General features: G+C 34.1%; 3 protein-coding genes across 6 annotated transcripts in view; 1 reads left to right on the forward strand and 2 right to left on the reverse strand.

Annotated features, from left to right (window-relative positions):
* Positions 1-741: 741 nt before the first annotated feature.
* Positions 742-8,163, forward strand: LOC115444586 (polynucleotide 5'-hydroxyl-kinase NOL9). Its single transcript, XM_030170412.2, has 5 exons — positions 742-2,566; positions 2,742-2,958; positions 3,706-4,191; positions 7,067-7,230; positions 7,464-8,163. Exons 1-5 carry the CDS (start codon positions 928-930, stop codon positions 7,712-7,714), a joined length of 2,757 nt encoding a protein of 918 aa, XP_030026272.2. The 5' UTR covers positions 742-927; the 3' UTR covers positions 7,715-8,163.
* Positions 8,136-9,624, reverse strand: LOC115444587 (ras-like GTP-binding protein Rho1). 2 transcript variants are annotated; one of them, XM_030170414.2, is made up of 2 exons: positions 9,390-9,624; positions 8,136-9,180 (listed from the first exon to the last, which is right to left on the reverse strand). In XM_030170414.2, exon 2 carries the CDS (start codon positions 9,173-9,175, stop codon positions 8,597-8,599), a length of 579 nt encoding a protein of 192 aa, XP_030026274.1. In that variant the 5' UTR covers positions 9,176-9,180; positions 9,390-9,624; the 3' UTR covers positions 8,136-8,596. The 2 variants fall into 2 exon arrangements, with proteins under 2 accessions (XP_030026274.1, XP_030026273.1); XM_030170413.2 differs by having other exon boundaries at positions 9,313-9,555.
* A 2,502-nt stretch (positions 9,625-12,126) lies between these two features.
* The window catches only part of LOC115444590 (aldehyde dehydrogenase, dimeric NADP-preferring), a 41,499-nt gene continuing 32,089 nt past the window's right edge, over positions 12,127-21,536 (reverse strand). For 2 of the 3 annotated variants that reach the window (XM_030170419.2, XM_037439163.1), the window contains exons 6-11: positions 20,130-20,360; positions 19,560-19,763; positions 16,811-16,926; positions 15,085-15,220; positions 14,219-14,369; positions 12,127-12,926 (exon numbers count right to left, since the gene is read on the reverse strand). In XM_030170419.2, the coding sequence (XP_030026279.2) occupies positions 12,906-12,926; positions 14,219-14,369; positions 15,085-15,220; positions 16,811-16,926; positions 19,560-19,763; positions 20,130-20,360 (859 nt within the window). In that variant the 3' untranslated portion in view covers positions 12,127-12,905. Of the gene's footprint in view, positions 12,927-14,218; positions 14,370-15,084; positions 15,221-16,810; positions 16,927-17,560; positions 17,677-19,559; positions 19,764-20,129; positions 20,361-21,536 lie in introns of all 3 variants that reach the window. The other variant, XM_030170418.2, reaches the window with a different exon arrangement.

Here is a 21,536-nt window from a genome sequence, read left to right on the forward strand (position 1 = left end):
TTTGCTCAAGTGTAAGTATTTTGTGGTATTTCTAAGTTGGGGGTTAGAATCTCAACCTTTGATTGATTCTTGATGTAATGATCATATCGGTGCTTGGTTGAAACGCATATATATCGGTTCTGAAACATAATTTAGGAAGATCTATTCATCCTCAGTAACTTCAGCAGATATAGCGTGTTTGGGCTCATAAGAATATCCTCAATGAATATAATATTTAGTAAAAGGCGAAGATTGAGGTGAACGGTGTAGAATATCTATAGTTTAAAAAAAAAATAACCCCCACATCAAAAACTTGTAAGCGGTAAAGAAATAAAATGTGTGTATCAGATTGTATTGTTTGTTATTTGTTTCTGACTGCTAACGAAATATTTTCATCCCTTCGGTCTAGGGTTCGATCCTACAATGCGACAACATTTGAATCAAAATATTACTTGTTACCTTTTAGTTATTTTTATAAGTGTATACTTTAATAAATTTAAAGTATGTACAATAAAACGCATATTTTTTACAATTTAGTATTCTTTTTTGGTACCGGAGATTATATTATTAATTATTTTATTGCATATGTATAATGTATGTATTGATTCTTTTTGGTTTTATTTTGAACGCCCTCCTTTTTTTAAATCGTCCTACCGAGAACTGGCTAAGGCCAAAGACCAGGCTGCCATATCATAAGTAAATTGCTTCATTGTAGGTATAATAAATTGAACGCGCTACGTCAATGATAAATGTCAATGATTAGGTATGTCAAACTGACATTCGGAGAACTGTGGAGGTTAGCGAATTGTAAACTTTGCAAATAAGTTTAGAATTTTCATATTTAATAAAAAGGGCACAATAATACATTGCCAAAGATATTTTTTCTGGACTTCTGGGTTTTCAATATCATCGTTTTTAGCTTCATTCATTACTCTATACATAATAAAAATGGATTTCTTCGAAAGAGCGCATGTTATAAAAAAACCCGCGGTGAAAACTACTAAATCAGATGAAACAGTGAAGAAACAACTAAAGCAGATGCTCCGTGGTTATAAACAAAATGATACCAAGATTATTAAACAGGCAGAGAATTTAAAAATTGATCTCGACGACACTATATTCAGTGTCGAAGATTCGGATTCAGTAAGCGGTTTTTCAGACTTAAATCTGACTAATTCTAGTAATGAGAACGAAAAATCTAAGGATACTATCTCGGATGTCGAGAGTGTTCTAAATACAAGTAAAAGTAGTAGTATTTTAAATGAAGAAGAAAACCAAAATAAAAGTTTGATACAAAGCGCAGAGTCAATATCCGAGTTTGAAGACGATATCCAATCTTTGCCTGAGAATACACAGGAAGTTACTAATACAACAATGTCAGAAAACAGTGATGATACATGGGATCTTGATAAAACAACAGACAGCAATATAAACAGTGACTCTGATAAATTTGATCCAGATGGTGCTCTCGCTTGTAAAATACTTAAAAGAATTAATGATAGAGAAAATGCAAAACCCAAAAAGAGGAAATTGGACAGAATAGAAACATCAAGTGATGAATCTACAGAACATACTAATATTATTAGACAAAAAGAAAATACACAAAATTATGTTCAATTAAAACCAGTTGAAAAAGATGAGGACTCTGAATCTACAGACAACACTGATACTAGCACTCAAGATTCAGTCTCAACCACTATATCATCACCTTACATCTCACTAACAGCAACTGAAATGACTGAACAGAGCCTGAGTGAGATCTTGGGAGAGTACCGACATCCGACCACGAGAAACATACCGTGTGAGAAACAAAATGTTATTTGCTCAATGGATTATAGTGAAATCTTCCCCACAGAAAGTGTAGAGGTAGCTAACATTGTGACAGAAGATGAAGTGGATAGTTTGGTGCCAGAATTAGGTGATGAACCCACAGTGGAAGATTTAGAAGAGCCACCTAATGTTACTTTAGAAGCACCACTTGATGAGCCATCAGAAATTGAAGATACATCAGAGATGGTAAAACCTCTGGATGACAGTCTGCATGCTGGCTCTGTGGATTCAGATGTTGAAAATCCTATAAAAGTATATTATGGGACAGACACATGCATTTTCATTTTAAAACATCCCACTAAGATTTACTTGCATGGTAAAGTAAAGGCTAAGGCACTTGGAGGAACAATTGAAGTATTTGGATATACACTAAACAATGAATTTTCTGAAATATATGCCCCAACGTTTAATTTTGCTCAATGTATCAAAACAGTTGAATGTGAAAATACATATTACGGTTTGTTTAGGAAGTTAACATCATCAGGGATCTCAATACAAGATGCTGAAGAAATAGTAACAACGATTGGAGAGTATGATGGAGTACTCTGCCTCTCAGCCCTGAGCAACCAAAGAATAGATTTTGTTGAAAATAATTTTACTACTATGGATCTGTTTAAGAAACCAAAAAAGTATAACAGTGGTGATAGTAGCATCCAAATGGCTTCAGAGTTCTTGGATTGTTCTTTATATTTGACACAACCTGGCAGGTGTTTTGTGGAGAATGTCAAATGGGAGCAGATTATTGGTTGTGGTTTAGGTCAGCATTTTTTTATACAATACCTATATTCATATTGATGCATGAATATCAATTTGTTTGCAGTCAGAAAATTAAAAAAAGAAGGATGGCCGATAGCCACATGTTTTAAATTTATATTTGGGCAAGTGTGCGTTACTTTAAAAAATATATATTTAAAATTCCCATTACTTTTCAGACAGTCGTAGTAGAGCTATAATCTGTGGTGGTAAGAATACTGGCAAATCAACATTCCTTAGATATTACATAAATAAGCTGGTAGCAAATGGACCTATACTAGTCATTGACTTGGATCCTGGACAAGCTGAGTTGACAGTAGCGGGCAATGTGTCAGCTACGGTGGTCACAAAACCATTATTAGGTCCAAACTTTACGCATCTACAGAAACCAGATAAGTATGTACTATGATGAATATTGTCCTCTGCTTCTAAATTTGTTTAATTTTTAAATCACACTGCAGATGCAAAGATATGTTTCTCAATTACACAGTCCTTTACAATAAAAGCAGTGTTACTCATGCCAATTTATTCCATAATCAGGGAAGGAAAACACCAAATGTACACAAACTTTATTTATATCCACTGAATTGAATGTTAGATACATTAGAGGTAAAAAGTTAAAGGATTCTGGTAGCCAATTGTATTATACTTACATAAATTTTCTTTTTCTAAGAATAGTATAAGTGCTTAAATTTATGCTAGTTAGGATAATTCATTCAATACAGTTTGTATTGCCGCAGTATGTGTTTCTTAGCTCGTGTAAGAAATCACTAGACTCTAAGATCATTGTAACGAAAATCAGAGTTTATAGATTTATATTGTTATCAAATATTTCCATCGAAGTAAGGGCTGAGTATCATAGCACCGTTTTTTATGTAAAAGCTTACTATATTCGGTAATAGATAAAAACAGACAAATTTGCAATGGATGGATTAAATCTGGTCATATTGTTAGAAATCCACCAATCAACTTTAGCTTAACCAATTTGTATAATAGAAAAGTTTACAGCTTATTTACAATTTAGTTCTCCTTCAGTGGGAATGCACCTTTAGGGCTTTTTATTTATACGTACCTTGGTAATATTAATCTGCAATTAGTAGGGTTTATAAACAAGTCTTAAATAATTTCTGCAAATTCTTTCAGGATGCTAAACATTGGCTTGATAAGCACTATGGACAGTCCATCTCGGTACGCTTCAGCCCTGATCAGTCTCTTCGAATATTGCAACTCGAATGAGAACTACAAAAACATGCCATGGGTGGTGAATACCATGGGAATGTCCAACAATTTGGGTCTAAAGTTCATTACACTAACTATACTGCTTGCTCAACCAACACTCTTAGTTCAAATGGATTCGATCAATCACAAGAAGCGATTTGAAATAGATCTACACCCGTTGAGTGTCCAAGGTTTTTTGGATAGCAATAATTACGACAGAATTTTCAAAAATGTGCCTCATTCTGAAAAGATTGAGTACACTTTCATAATATCTAGTCCGGTAGAACTGGGAGCGAAGACTGAAGTAGGGTTAGCAGCGAGGGACCAGAGGTATTTGAATTTCCTGGCGTATTTCGGCGAGTTGATGGATATTCACACTGGGCCTAGTATATTGGGAATTGTGCCTTATGAGTGAGTATAAGACCATCCTATAACCATATCATTGTATTAAAGATTTGCGATCTGTTTTATTTTACGCGTGTTCCCCTAAAGTTTTCAGTGGTATTACTATAGGTAGGTGACACGGCAGAGTGTTAAGTAATTTGTATTAAATTTCACTAACGCATTACGCATCATCATGTATCAGAAACGACTTCGTACATTATGAGACATGTAAGTTTAGTATGCTAGTAGCAGTCTCAATTATGTTAATAATTGCCTACCACCACATTTATTTTTACCGGTAGACTATGGAGGTAGAGCGCAAGTATGGAAGTAGTATACCTGTTCGAAGGACCAATATTCATTTATCTAATTAGTGCAATTTTGAAATGACTTGCAGGTCAGTGTGGATTTGTTATAAAGCCATCTCTCGGGGTATATATAACTTCATTGTCTATATTTTGCTAAATAGGTGTGTGCAGGCACTATTTTGCTCGGGCTTGAAGGGTATTGCAGTTATCAGACTAATGATGTAATGTAATATCTTAGGGTCTCAATAGTTATACTTTTACAGTTTTGTATTTAGACGTAGTAGTTATCATCAGGCTAGTTACTCAACTCGTCAGTCACTCATACAAGAAGAGTCAACGCTATATATCTCTCTGCCTACTCAGTGCCGAGTAGAAGTGGTCGTTGCGTATCATTTTAGTGGTCGAAAACAGCTATTGATGTAATAGCTAAATAGCGGCTTTCGTGATGTTGATAACTAGTTATTGGCGAATAACGCGGGACAACAGGTTAGACATTTTAGTGAACTAAGGTAATAGGAGCTCACGTTATCTCCTACTGTTTCAAATATCTCGAAACTATTGCGTAGCCCTTCTTAAGTTCTCTAATGTAAACATGTATATTAGTATCCAATCAGATATAACTTATCAATAACCATGAAACATATAGTAGAAAGTATCTAGTTAACACCTAGGTTCAGAAACCATTATCGATAATAACAATAAGGCGTTTCGTTGTTGCTATATCACATAACGTCCAATAACAAATGTCAATACTGAACAAAGGATATCCTGCCGCAAGGATTTATTTTCTTAGAAGTCATCTATTTAGTTCCTGCTCCATACATGGGTACTCTGTCGAAGAACTATGATCCCTTTGGCATTGTAGATGATTATAGGCCAGAGAAACAGGGCGATGACCTGCCAGGGATCAACTTGTCCGTTTGGCATTTCTGGTACAAAAAGTAAAAAAACAGGTTTTCATATGAAGGGGGCAAAGATGTTGATAAACTATTACATCAGTTAGACGCATGGCAGCACTATGAATCATATATGTCGGATCAATTTATTGAATGATAATTTATTATTTAACATCTTGCTGAAATCTACAAACAAAACAACATTTCTATTAAACTATAAAACATTACAATAAGCTCGGTTCCTATTACACGGGACCCCATCAGCTTGAGAAATGTGGGTGTGATACAACTCTGCCTACTTCTGACAAAAGTAATAAGCGTGATGCTATGTAATACAACTTATTGGAATATTGCATCAACATAGAAATTTGATGCACGAAACAGGTATGACATCACGTTGCATATTTTTGTTACTCCCTTTTCTCAACATTCATGCCTTCATACCGCATTGTAACGATCAAAACATTCCAATCCAACTTTTAATATTAATAAGAAAGGCCCGACGAGTGTAAATATAATCTACATTAAATTTTGTTCAGTCCGTTATGATCCTTTGTCGTTTCCGGTGCCAATTGAATAGTAGCGTCGTTGGTCCGCCGTCGAGGCGTCACGCACTACGCATAGCGCATGACTCACGTCGCATCTCGGCCTCAATGGAAGCGTCGTAAATACCCACATCACTCGTGTTTTGAACATTATTATTACGAATGCTGTTTCTGTCTGTACCATTCATGCATTTGTTTTTTTTATGCACTTTTTTATCTATTATTCAGAAATAGAAGTAGATAGTTTTGTATTTAGCCTAGCAAGCTTTTCTGGAGTGGAGCAATGTTAAAATAAAGGAACCCTTTATCATATGTAAAATTATGAATCCTAGTTAAATGCTCAAGAGGGTCAGACTCACCAGGCTAACCCCTGCAATGGTAATGATGAAATTTTAGCCCGTTTCATGTCGATTTGAATTCAAGTCGAATACCACACGTCTTGTGAGCCCTTTTATATATCTTACCCATTAACAATCCGCCTTCTTCGCCAAAATCCTTGATACATTCATGCCAAAATATTTTTAAAAAGTATTTTAAAACCAATTACGTGCAACTTTATTAATAGGGCGTTATGTATTGATACAAGTAAATAAACTTATCAGGCCACGTTCTAGTCGTGAGTAATGTGATAATGTTTTGCTCCCGGAATCGGATGAATCATCTGGTCACCCAACAATTCGTAATTAATCAATTGAATAGTCAGCGTCTGTTATCATTAGCTCTTGTTTAGTAAATTCATTTCTGAATGGTTATTGAGGCGCTGTCCCCTGGCTAACGGTTTATGTTGCAGTATAAGTAGTTACGTGATGGATGAATTTGTTTGTCAAGCCATTTTTATCTATAGGGATGACGTATTAGTACGATGAATAATTTGCAGTTTTTTGTGCCTAGCTTGTTAGCTTTGGAACCCGTTTATCGCTGATATTCAAGGCATAAGATTTTAGTCTATTTTCAGTTCCATCTAACTGGGTCCACCTGTAAGGGCATAGTCACGGATTTAATCTGATAAGAATTATAAACTAATTGATACTGCGATAGTCTTGGCCACACTCCAAATACGCCCAATGTCGTCATCACAAAGAAACCCTGCCCTACTTGGTTTAAAGGCCTTTGCGTGACTGTCACAAGCTTAACTTTCAATGTTTGTTTTCAGAGTGAAATTTGAGGATATAAATATTGCCACCAATGCAAGCGTACGAAAAGAAGCGATAATTAGGGTGATCAATGGCAAAATATTAGCACTCTGTCAAACGACAACGCCAGATAAAGGGAGAGTGTTTAATTTGAGCGATAATCCGGTGTTGTGTCTTGGCCATGGTAACTATCTTTTCCATACAATGTAACCTATAAAAATACATTTTAAATTATTGTTTGTGTCCTCGTAAGTTTTCCCCCGATTGATTAACAAATTACTGACCAAGAATTGTGATACATGCACTAGTAACAATATCGTAAATACGCTATCATAAAAGTGCTGTAATAAAGTGCCGATTAAAATGATAAGTCGAACACAGTGGTGATGCATACAATGATGTTTATTATATTTGCAGGTTTAGTCCGTGGAGTTGACTTTGACAAAAACCTTTTGTATATTATAACTCCGGTACCTGCGTGTACTTTGCCTCAAGTCAACACATTGGTGTATTCAGACTGGGTGCCAGAACTCAAAGGACAAGACCTACAGCTGCCAAATGGGACGGTCATCCCATATCGCACCACATCCAACCAGAAGAATCTCATGACCACTCCACATCGTCGCTTCAACCCATTAAAACTATTGAAAATGTCAAGGAAATCCTAAATTGAAACCTTCAGTTATTAGTTAATAAATTTGTAATTGGAATAGATCCAAAATAATTATCTTAAATTATAAAAAGAAGTCTAATGATAATAATGTTAATGTATATTAGAAAGATAATTTTGTACTTACAATACTAATAAAACATAACATAAATGTTTTTAACTTAAATATTTTTCCCCCATCGACCATTTATTTATAAATGCTGTATTAAATTTTTATAAAAAGTAAAAAGAGTCCTAGAAGAATAATGTTAAACATGGGGTTGGTTTACTAATAAATTATATAAGCAAGATAAAATGTCACACAAATTGATATTACAATACAACAGCCGCGCATACGTACAGAACGCTGGAGCTTTAGCTGAGAGGCACTTAGCGAGAGTGGGGCTCACGCTCCATGTCAAATAAACATCCTACACAAATTTAAACATCACTATTTTATTGAAAAAATTAAAATACAAAATACCAAACTAAACAATCAAGTCTCGGTGAGACTACACCCAATGAGGAATAAATTTATAATATTCAAGAAATGCTAATGGATTATATAACATGTTTATAGCACAAAAAATTCCAATGGCCCTCGGGAGGCGCGCGGGTGGTGCGCGATCACCCCCGACCACATGTGATAAGGCATTTATGCTTATTCTTTATAGATATTCTATAAAATGTACAAGTACCAATAGTGAAAATGTAGCCACACGAATACTGAATGAGTGTGCGTGCAACGCGCGCCGCGACATCGCGTCAGCTGTCAGTATCGGAAGGAAGCACTGTGTGGCCGACGTCGCGACTGCAGAGTCCGAGTCGTTTCAACTTAAGTGTCAGACTGTATGCGAACGATTCATAAATCAGAGTTCTCCCGAGCACGACAACGGCACACTTACAGCAGAGAACACCTAGTCTTCTTCTTCTTCTTGACCTGGAGCGCGGCGCGGGTCGCCGTCTCGAATACCTCGCGCACGCCCTCCTTGCTCTTGGCCGAGCACTCTAGGTACGCGAACGCGTTTATCTTCTCGGCCATGGCGCGGCCTTCCTGCGGCTTCACCGGCTCCTGTTTCATCTTGCGTAGCTCGTTGATGGTGGCCGGGTCGTTGCGCAGATCCTTTTTGTTACCCACCAGGATGATGGGCACGTTAGGGCAGAAGTGCTTTACCTCGGGCGTCCACTTCTCCGGGATGTTCTCGAGCGAGTCGGGCGAGTCCACCGAGAAGCACATCAGGATCACGTCAGTGTCGGGGTACGACAGTGGCCGCAGCCGGTCGTAGTCCTCCTGGCCGGCCGTGTCCCACAGGGCCAGCTCCACCTGTTTGCCATCCACCTCGATGTCGGCGACGTAGTTCTCAAACACTGTCGGCACGTACACTTCCGGGAACTGATCCTTGCTGAACACGATTAGCAGACATGTTTTACCACACGCACCGTCACCGACGATCACTAACTTTTTGCGTATCGCAGCCATTGGTCCTGTGAAACAATACAACGCAAATAATTACGATAGTGTCTAGCGTCAACGCCTTTCATGACTTATAAATATGGCCGCCGTATAGGATTATGGGTAGGGAGTAGTCAGACAAGCCCTCAAATGTGAATAAGCACCTGAACTAGCGGAAGAAGAGCACCACCACATAGTACCCTCACATGCGAGGGTGTTATTTATTATATTTTGTAGATACCTGAAGATTCTGGCTAATTTCTGCAGAATATTGGCTTATCGACACTTTTTTAATCGTCTTTGCTCATCACAAGCACTTTCGTTCATAAGTCACAAATGTTGCTATGCTTGAAAATGTATCTGTTTAAAAAGTTATATAAACATATTTATTTTATCTTAATAGAAGTTTTTATTTTCTCTTTTTAGTTAACTTAAACATAAAATAGCCTTAACTTTGCTTATATTCATTTAAATCCTATATTTTAAGCGTAACACATTTAATTAAATATTTGTTTTGAATTTTTTTATTACCATATGAAAATATTTTAAGATTGTGACATTAGGTCAGTTCGGATACACAACAAATTATTTTTAGTTCACAATGACAGATGTTTTGACAACTTGTTGATTCTTTAAGATTTTTTCAAGATGTAGACTGTGAACTTCAAAAGGAAAACTAGAACCTCAAGCAGACCTATCTACATCATTATTGAATATTAAAACATAAAAAAACCTATTCTTACACCCACCGTCTCTGAAGATTTTTTTTTTTTTTTATAAATTTGATACCGAATATTTGTAATACTGAGGTTTATTATGTACATACTTATCTACTAGATACCGTGTCCGTATGAAAATATAGAGACCTAGGTAATATTTAAGTACTTTTAACTACATACCTTATGTAATATAATTTTATTTATTTTCTTTTTTTGTAAAGTCCTGTTACGTTGATTGTTGACGTCACTGCAACTAAAATAAAACGGTGACGCCATAATAAAATTGCTATTATGATAACGTAATGACGTCATGCCACTACAAGTAAGTATATTACGGAAATAATTAAATTAGTACTTATTCAAGTTTGTGTTTTGAACATTTTACGAAACTCGAATGCTATAAGTACTTACCTATTAGTAATAAGTATATTATTCAGATTTGCTTACATTAATTTCGTTATTGTACTTACTAAAAACCTTTTTTGGAATTCCAAGTTTAGATAAGATTCATTCGGGATCACAGATTCGGGAAGAGATGACGTAAGGCAGACGACTGAGCGTGGAGACTATTCTAAAATACGAATAAAGATGCAGCTGGCCAGCTACTTACCTATTTTGCCCCGATGCCCTATTGTAGTGGGTTAAATCCAAAAGGACAATAATTCAATATACTTACATACCTACTATATCGCTATAGTTATAGGATAAGTAATTATAATGCAAATTAATTTATTTACGTGTGATTTTCGGAATTTATCAGGGTACATTCGGGTAAGTTCGGATGAGGGGTAAGGCCGCCTAATGAAAAATTCCGCGAATCTATGATTTTTTTTTTAATTTAGGCGGCAATGCCGTTTGTTTATGCGCCGCTTTATATATGTGGACTTTATATAACGAACTTCAAAAGCGTTAATAAAACGTAACCCGATCTTTTATCCGCTACTCTTCAAAAAACCGTTCGAATTTAGCCGAATGTACTTTACCACAGGAGTTTTAATTTAATATTTAAGTAATTATAATACCCAAGTAGTAATTTTTGGATAGCTGTGGTGGTGACAAGGAGAAGGCCAACAGGAAAATAATTATCTTAGGCACATAAGTACATATTTGTGAAATTATCATTTCAGAGATGTTATAAGTAGCGGATCTTCACATTTGTCGCCAATAAGCTATTGACATTATGCCGCCCCTATCGACCTTCATATTTCGATACCATAGGTCTCAATCATATTATTTAGGTACCTAATTAAGGTCAGGGGGACCTATTCCTTCTACGGGGTAAACCCGCTTTTCAGTTCGAACAAAATTATCTAGGTGGCATAAGTCGTTATAGGAAAGGATGAAACAGGGATTGTAGTTCATTAGCATTTTGAAATTGAAACATGATTGACGTGTATTTTAGTTTTAACGCGCTTAAACATAAAATTATGTATCATACAGTGTCAGAAGTACTGTAAGTAATATATCATGTCTAATGTCCGTCTAATCGTTCTTTGGAGTCATTTTTCAAGAGAATGGTACAATTTTTTTTTTAAACACATTTGCTTGTAAAATGTCAACCGATATGAATATGGAAATGTAATGTGATGGAGCTCGAAAAAGAAAGATATTAAGATGTTAGGAACATAAAATAATTGATAAATTAAACTAAAAAATGACAAATAAATAATAGTTTAAAAAAACTAAAAAAACACGCTTTTATTGCTAATCGAACGAACTAAAAAGGAGAAAATAATTTCTAAGTACAAAGAATTTATATTACAGTAGTAGAAGGTTGTAGGATCAATCATAGTTACGTACCTCAAAATAAAATTATAATAAACTTGAAGTTATGAACAGAATAATTTAACTCAGAGTAAAAAGCGTGGGGTGCATTTTACTTCGTTTTCATAATTCTCCTGTTATAGATAGTAGTCAATAGAATGATTATAATACATACTATATCAAGCACCCATCAATACGAATAACTCTTACTATGGGACCAACTTCCAAATCGTAAAATAAAAAACCCGCTGCTCCATATATTTTCATTGAGTAGTAATGTACAATTTAGTTGATTATTAAGGTAGGGCATTGCCCCACAATGCCCCCCCCCCCAGCTACGGCCCTGTTCATATAGCTTATAATGAAAACTCAGACATACTGTTTAATTTAGACAGGATATTTTTATGTGTACGTATCTCAACTTTTAAGCCATCCTCCTTCGTTCCACGAAAAAAATCAAGGTAATCAAATTATATAAATAAAAAAAAAACAATATATTCATTATAATTTTTATTTTGCATATTTAACCATTTGATCCCGTATTGCGACATAATTATAACATATCTTAAATCACAAATCTTTACATACCCACTATATAACAGATTAACAAACGCATCATTGAAGTAAAAAAGAAATCAAGAACAAATAATAATTTACATTTCAATTTAATTTAAATCGAGAACTTTAAAAACATTGTCATGCCTGTGTATGTCTATAAATTGGTTATATTTCTTTTGATCACATAAAACTATAACATAATAAATGCTTATATAAATACATAAAAAGTCAATATATTATATCTAAAAATACAATATTCATTTTCTTAATAATTTCAACATATAAACATTATAAAGAAAAAAAAACAAACATGCAATTATTATTCTTTGTTTTCGATATTTTATTTGCTCTAGGGTTTTACATGCTTACTATATTTTTACATGCATTTCGCCACAACGGTAGCATCTGTTTTTTTTGTCACAGCCTACATTGGCGTCTTGGGACTGCCTTTTAGTTAGATTTCATGTTATATTAAAATGTAGGGGACAGAGCAAATCATATCAAACATATGAATATTCTATATATAATTATAATTCACCTCCAACTATTTGGAGATCATGTGATACAGTCTTTATGTTTCTTGATAAATACACAAATATCGATAATAAAATATCATTCTGAGTTATAAATTATTTCACTTAGATCCTAATTTTATTTTAATATGGTGTGACTAAAGCATCTTTTATCACAAACTCGGAACATCTTCAAGTCTTAGCTTATAAATCATCGGACGCCACCTGAAAAAAAAGGTGTTTGAAATTATATATTTTGCAAAATAATATGTCAACTGCACGAATATCTACACTATTGCATAAAACTAAAGATATTATTTCTTTTGGACGCATTCATTTCTAAATTTAATTGGAGACAAGAATAAACATTACGTAAAATTGATTGTTTCTCTAATTATTTTAAGTTTTGACACATTTGTTATAAATAATTTAAAATGAAGCTATAGACTCTGTTGCAAATTACTGGCATACTTTGTTTTCTTTTTGTTGTATCACAATATAAACTTGGCTTCTTTATAGCACATGAATTATATTATGTTAATAATGCTCTATTTTATTTAGTATCTATTACTCACTTTTACTATTTTCTAGAGTGCAAATAATTATGCCCAAAGGCAAGGTGATATATTTCCAGAAATATTGGTAACGAATCATTACGTAAGAAGCGAAACAACTGAATTTAACGATTAAAAGCATAGCCATATAATGATAGCCAGTAGCAGCTTCCTTTAAAAAAGCCATAATGAAATACTTATAAAAGAAATAATAGGTGTTTTAAATTTAGGCAGTCAACGTTCGAAATTCGCGCCACTATAGACGCCATTTTTGAAACAGTGTTGCCATATTTGAAGTTTATCCATAAATCTTAATTTTGTTAATAAAGTTTGGTTATCTAAATAGGTTTCAATATCGTTTAAATGAAACAAACATTAATTTTGAAAAAGTTTATAGGAATTTCTCGTGTCACCATTATTAACAATAAAACTGACAAATGTATGATTGAAAAACACAGAAATTTACGCAGTTTAAACAAATAGTCAACGTATTTTGGCTGCGTTTACACAAAATAATTATTGGACATGATAGAACGCTATATTAATGTTTTAAACACATACTACATACTACATAAATATAGTTAATACATTTTTGTAAAGAAAGTAATCAACGAACACGGGTGTTATGAGGTCTAACGAATTAATTTAATAATAATATTGTTATAATTTAATATGATTGTGTGCTCTCATTCCCTCCGTGAGCTGCTAACGCTTATAGTGTTAATAATTATAATAAGTTATTACTAAAATATAGAATTTATTTCAATGTTTCCAACTTGTATTTTATTTATACCATAGTTTAATAATTACAAATTATTCTTACTGGTAATGTATTAAATAGTGATTCCATATTTAAAATCGAATCTCATGATTTTATTCGAACTTTACTGTTTAATACTGTAACAACTATTATTTGATAGAACGAACGCATTTTTATAATTTCTTTTTTATTTATTTCTTTACCTTTTGCCAGTAGCAGACACCGTAAGAGACGCCCGCGCCGAGTGCGAACGCTAGTATGTATGGCAAGAATTTTAGCGAGGGAGCGAACCGTTTGCGCATCACAGTCGATATGAACTTCACGTTGCCCTCTGTGTATGGTGGGTAGCGCTTCCTGGAAAATTAATAATTGCCAATGAGAAAATGAAAAAGGCCCAGCAAATAGAGTGGGTGGACCTAGACTGATGTTGTCAATGATTAGAGGAGGGGGTCTATTGTGAGTGTGCCAAGCGGCCCTATAGCGGCCTCGCGCGGTCCGATTTAATATGACGAAATTTTAAAGGCCGAAATATCCATGCATATTAATTATTTTTACGTTTTTTTTTTCAACTGCGAGAACTAATCACTAACTAGACGTGAATTTCAATTCTTTACTTGTCAATACTTGTTTAGTTACCCAGATTAAAGGTGAAACAAAATGTATGAAAATGAACCTTAAGCTATGACCTTAAACCTTTTTAGCATGTTACATACGGAACTGTTACAATCGGAAAGTTTTTTTTTGCTTTTCACGGGGCCATACGTCGGTTATTTTTTCACTTCAAGATGGTTAAGACCTCCACTGTTGGTGAATTTATGCATGCCAGTGTTGCTATTATTAAAAATAAAGGTGGCGCCAGATTAATAATATGTACCGCCGTAATGTACCGCCCGGCCCTGGGGACTAAAAATCTACTGGCGGCCATTTAATGTTAATATTTAGACAAGTAGGTACTACGATTTTTTTATAGTAACACTGAAATATTAAATACGATTTTGACCATTAAGATTTTGCTTTGCAAAATTTGGCAGGACAATAAAAAAACGAAGTAGAATTCAAAGTAACTCACGATGCCAACTTCTCTGCGATGGGGAAGAAGGACTTCTTCAAACAGCTCTTCTTGTGAGTGAACGTGTCGAAGGTGGCCTTGCCGTGGTACGCTCCCAGGCCGCTGTTGCCGATCCCGCCGAACGGCAACGTGTCAACTATTACATACAATTTAATCAGCTATAGTTTAATTATGTGTCAATGTAAAAGAACTCTATTCGTGTAGCTGTCGGGAAACAACTTGATCCATCGCTTGAAGATTGCGGGAAGGGTCACATCTATACCAGTGGCGAAAAGTAAAATTTTGAAACCGACACAACATGAATGTACTGATATGCCTGCGGTCTGCAAATTGTTTTAATGATAATTATAAATAAATTATGAAAGAGACGCCGGCAGAAACTGGATTATATGGACCCTTCGCCATTGATATTAAAATGATTGATAGATCAGGCAACGGTCGCTTCACTTCAGGCCACGTTTCTGCGTCAAGTCGATAGACGACATCTATATAAAGCATAAAGCTATTCATGTTTTAAAATGAGCCGACGACGCAGTACAATACGGACTGTGAACGGGGGTTTAGTTTGCAATGTTAATTTTATAATATATGATAAAGTACAGAAAATGCGTCATTAGCGCGTTTATAAAGCATTGTTTATGTAACCTTTTGGTTTATATAAAGTCATTTATTAGCGGGCTTCGAACCCACTTAGTATTAGTACTGCGTTGCGATAATTCGAAATGTAATTAATTATAACTGTAAAAGAGTTCAAATTATATTTTTAATTAAACTGTAATACTTCTAAAAGATTCATGCACTTTATAATAAAATTATTTTAATCTTAACATCTATGCATGCAATAGTCAAAGCTTGAAAGTTAGTTTTAATTAACAAAAGACAGATTTATTAAGTAAGAAAACTTTAGTAAGATTGTAAACAACATGCAAGTAGGAGTAAATTAGGTGACTATATACAGCAATTATCAATTATTAATGTTTAGTAAGAAATTGATAATGTTGATGAATTTTTTCCATGTATAACTAGAACGTCTTTGGCATATTATCGAGTCTTCTCAGGAATAACATCGTAGCTGAATCTTTAAAATATTTACTAATTGATTTTTCCTTATAAATTCTAAAATATTTATTTGCTGTGTTTATTTCCAAAATTCACAATTTATGAAAATATTTTTGAATTAATACTGAAATAATTCGCGTCGTATCGGTTAGGGTGTCCTTAAATAAGCTCTATACCATCACTATTAACGTAAAAATATTATATTGAAAAGAGTATTCTAAAAGTTTGTAGAAATTAAAACGTAAATGTGATAATTATGGCCACTCTTTAGGTGCCGACGCGGTTTACCATCAGGCTTTTCCAGTTGTAAACGTATCTATGGTTAAAAACTTTTTGTAGTTCATAATTTAGTCTTCCGCTTTGTTATGGAGGGTAGACAAGAAATATATTTCCAACTTCTCTCTATCCTTTTATTTAATAAATTTCACTGCGGGATAGAACTAATAAGTTCTTCCCGAAACTCGACGAGCTTCACCGCTCAGTGTCATAAAATGTGTGCCACTGCTGATCCTGCCTTACAGGAGTTGTAGTGGTGGGCAGGACAGTCACTTACCATCAGGCGCCCCAACGTATTTATTTGTATAAAAAAATAAATTCTTATAGCAATATAAAAAGAAAACTAAAATACCTGTCTTATGTACTATTTAAAAAGGTTGAAAATCCAAACCTCCCATGTGCATCATAGTGTCGTTAGTGCACATTCCGCCGCTACTGGTGTTATTCACAAAGCTCTCGTGTACGTCGTCATTACTGGTGAACACGTACAACACTAGCGGCTTCTCGCTATACCGAAACAAATTGTGTGAGACGATTTGTTGTTAACCAATGTATACGGAAAAAAGTTATTGAAATTATAAAATTGTTACATTTTTACACATGCTATATATTTACAACGTAGTTACCGATCTATCGATAGTTTCGATATCGATATAAAATCGATTAATGTTATGAAACTTTAATCGATTGAAACAAAGAGCGGAAATTACATTAGAATTACTATTTAATTCTATTTATTTCATACTAAAACAATTATTATTAAATCATAGTTAATCGATATATCAGAACCGCCACCAAAGACGAAGCCACCACCGATCTGCCACCAAACTCAAGTGTTGTCGACATGCTAGTGCAAAGATATGACCAAACAGACCCTGTAGAAGACAGACGAAAGGAACGCAGAGAAACCAAATCCCAACTATTAATAAAACTACTTCTAGTAGTTTATAGTGACATGTTGCAAAGACAAAAGTCGATTCCATATAAAAAAAAATTACACTATACAGACAATAGTAAATGCAAAAATATTTTATAAACCCGTGTAATTTTAATTACAATCATAATTATATGACCTCGACTGTTTAATTTCAATAATAATGTATTTTGTCTTCACAACGTGTCATGACGTTGGTCACCTTACCGGCGAAAAACATGACCGTATCGTTGAAACTGATAGAGCCTGAGCGAGTCTGTTCAGTGAACAACTTCTGTATGTTGTTTTGATTGGTGAACGCGTATATCACTAACGGTTGTTCCCTGAAAACCGGCAAGGGCAATGCTAGAGGATGGGACGTGTATACACGTTTTTACAACGCAAACAAAAACAGATTTTATCTTATGTCTGGTAGAGTATACATTTCTTTTAAATAATTTATGGAGAATCTATGGGCTTTGCTAATAAAAATATTACTATTTGCAAAAATAACACAGTGGCTGTATGATTGATTGATTTTTCTTCATTTTTGAGGCCTAGTAATTCGTACCAGATATTTGTGATTTATCACCGAATGGTACGATTTAGAATGAATGGGTATGAAGCATAATAAAAATTTGCTAAAATCATTAATATTTTTTAACCAAATCCAAACTTATTTTTGTAGCCACTATACTACTTTGTTGATGCTCGATGAAACCAGACCATGGTTTTGTGCTACATATAAAAAACACGTAATATTTGGCTACAAACAACAAACAGTTTATTTACATTTTATTTTATTCAGTTTCAAGATAAAGCTATCAAATAAACAGAAATTACGATCCCTATTTCGTATGAATGCATTTGAATTTATAATATTTTAGAATCAAATTTTTTATTTCTTTTTGGGTATTTTTATATATTCCCAGAGTAATTATTGTTTGGCGTTATTTTTGTATTTTTTACTCCATTATAAAATAATTTCAACAACTATTGTATGTGTTTCTTTTTACATTCAACTTCATAAATTATTAAACTTCATTGCATCTAAAAATAAATTTACTAATAATTATTAATCCGACGAGATTTGTTTAGGAAAAAGTAAATAACATTTTGCATCACTGGATTTGTACAATCTTTACATTAATGAAATGAGTTTTGATGTTTCTAATGGTATAATAAATGGTATTGTATGAGTGACTTCAGAACCCCACACTATACCTTATGATAACGGAGGCGTGTGTCACGCTGTGTATCGTAATGAATTCGTGCCAATACATTCCCATGATGCACATATCACACATTGGTCCCTTTAGACAGACTAATAAAACCTTTTAAAACCAATTTATGAATTAAAATTTTTATTCGAGATATTTAAGGTAGATTTTGGGGTACTTTATGACCCGGGTCAATTTTGGCACAGTGTATTCACCAGCCAGTACAAGAGACGTTAGCAAGTAATCTATATCCATTTATAATATTGTTTCCTTTTTGACTGGTTTCGCAATATTTTATTTATGCAAATTTGTGATTATATTAAGTAACCCCCTTATTCATAAACGTTATTTATCTAAGGACGGAGTATCGCTGTGATAACAAGTCTGTTTCTCAGTGCTGACGGCATGGCAGCCTTCGCAGTGCATAGACATAGGGCCGTTGTGATTGGCTAATATTGAGATACAACTTGAATCTAGTTGGCTGTCAGATAAACAAACCTGAACAAACGGCAAGCTGTCAGATAAACAAAGCTGACAAACGGACTTGTTATCACAGCAATGCTCCGTCCTTAGATAGATAACGTCTATGAATAAGGGGGTAACTATTTATACTTTACGTGGTTACAGTTGACAAAAAATATACATTTAAATAGAATCTATTAAGGTATTATTTGTAGTCTTTGTTTTCGTATCTTTTACTGACTGGTAAATACATTGTACAAATTACAAGGCGTAATTATATTCATATTTGCGGTTATAACAATTTGATTACTCAAGTAATGGTCATTTAATGTATTATTACTTTACTGCAATCTATATCATTGAATCCATTTGGAATAATTATACCATTAAAATCATTCGTGTAATTGATACTTTTATCTATTATATTGCCATAAAGTGTGATATATTTAATATACCATCTTTATTCACATCCCTTTCACACACAAGAAAATACCAATATGATAAACAGGGACAAACTCAAACGCATATTAAAAAAATATTCTTACCGTTCGTTGATAAATTTAATAGCTTCGTACGCATTTTCCACGGGGACTATGGGCAGTATGGGTCCGAATATCTCATCCTCCATAACTTTGTCTGACGGCAAGACATTAGCCATGACGGTCGGCGCGATGTATCGGTCGTATGCGTCATAATTGCCTCCAACGACTACTTTATCCTTACTAGCGTCCACTAGAGCTTGGAGGCGGCTGGAATTTGTATGGTCGGTCATGTTAGCATTAGAAATGGTTGAATAATTCATGAAGCCTACATGTGAATTAACTTGTTTCAAACTCCTTACCGAAAAAGTTAGGCAAAAATATTATTTATATTTTAATATAATGAAATATGAAATAATTATGTATCATTAATTTTTAAGCTACTGATTAGATTTTAATAATTTATATAAACGTAATTGGGTCATTTTTGACCCACATCTGTTATACGTTTGTTTTGTTAACAATATTACATCTGCAGTTTACCTTACTATCCGGACCATTACAGTAATACTTTACAAAAATACAGAATCATTATACTCACATATGACCATTACTTTTAAAACAAAATATATTTACCTAAAGTGCCTGCTGTTAATAATACGGGCAAAATCAGGCGACTTCTGCGGGTCCTCGCCGTACCACTCCTTTATGACCTTCTTGGCTTCCTCCACGAACTTGTCCTGCACCTCCTTAGAGCACAGTACGTAGTCGGGAGCGATGCAAGTCTGTCCGCCGTTGATAAATTTACCCCAAAGGACTCGCTTGACTGTGATTACCAAGTCCGCTGAGTTGTCAATGTATACAGGACTGTAGACAGTGATTTAGATTATAAAATATTTGTGGTATAGGTGTTTTAAGATTAAACTCGAGGTTTTATTCGCGACTTATTCATCTTTGTGCATGTATCCTTTTCCTATTCTAATTTGAGCAAGCACCAGAGATTAACTTATAATAAAATACGACCGGCAGCATAATATATATAAATTTTTTAAATATAAATAAGGTTCAACCAATTTTGAATAAACCTTCCCTGGTGCATACTGGCAGTATTTATTTTATTCGAAACTTTTTAAAATTAGAACCACAGATAAGATATTATCCCGCTCGGCGTTTTAAAATACGAACATCTTTGTTTATAACCTATTAGTAATGTTTAATTATTGCGATAACTTGTAAATTACCGAACTAATAAACTGTTGATTACCTTGTTTAATTAGTGTATTTACAAGTTCATGTTTAAATTTAAACTAATATTACACTCACTTTGACAAGTTTGAAATATATTTTACTATTACAATGTTAACACGATCCACGAATATATCATACTTTTTTTTCTAAAGTTATCTGTGATAGAGCTAGAGACTTTATTGAGCACCTCACATTCTGTAGAAAGTGACAAAGTGACTGGGCGGCCTATTTAATTTTTGTGTCAATATGAATTAGCGAAAAAAAAAATTGGTCTTCGTTTTGTCCCTCAAACTTTATGCCCATATTAGCTTAATAACGGGAAAAACAAGATGCTTTCGTCGTCGACTCTCCATGCTCTATATATTATAATCTATTTTAATACGTGAGGAAAAACTACTGATTTTCTAGCTCGTAGCACGCACGGAGAAGTGTGAAATTTGACAGAAATAAAATTCTTAATATACAATAGTGTTGAAAGAAATTATATATTACTAGCTTTTACTAGTGGCTTCGTCCGCGTGAAAGGGTTTTCCGGGATAAAAGTTCCGCTTGTGCATTGTAAAAGTATCCGATTTAATTATATTTATGGCTCACTATTTTGGTTATCGTGGCTTCCACATAAAAGGTAGATATATGCTATCGCGGATTTTTATTTAGGACTATGTAAGACAAATAATCTTATGGTACATCATCTTTGTCTAACTCCAACGATTTAGGTAATGTACGCCAGGATAGGTATCATTTCAGACTTACTTGATATGTATCGTTATATACGACCAAATTACACAAAATCAT

The sequence above is a fragment of the Manduca sexta genome, chromosome 16 (assembly GCF_014839805.1).
Source record: "Manduca sexta isolate Smith_Timp_Sample1 chromosome 16, JHU_Msex_v1.0, whole genome shotgun sequence".
Classification (NCBI taxonomy): Eukaryota; Metazoa; Arthropoda; class Insecta; order Lepidoptera; family Sphingidae; genus Manduca; species Manduca sexta.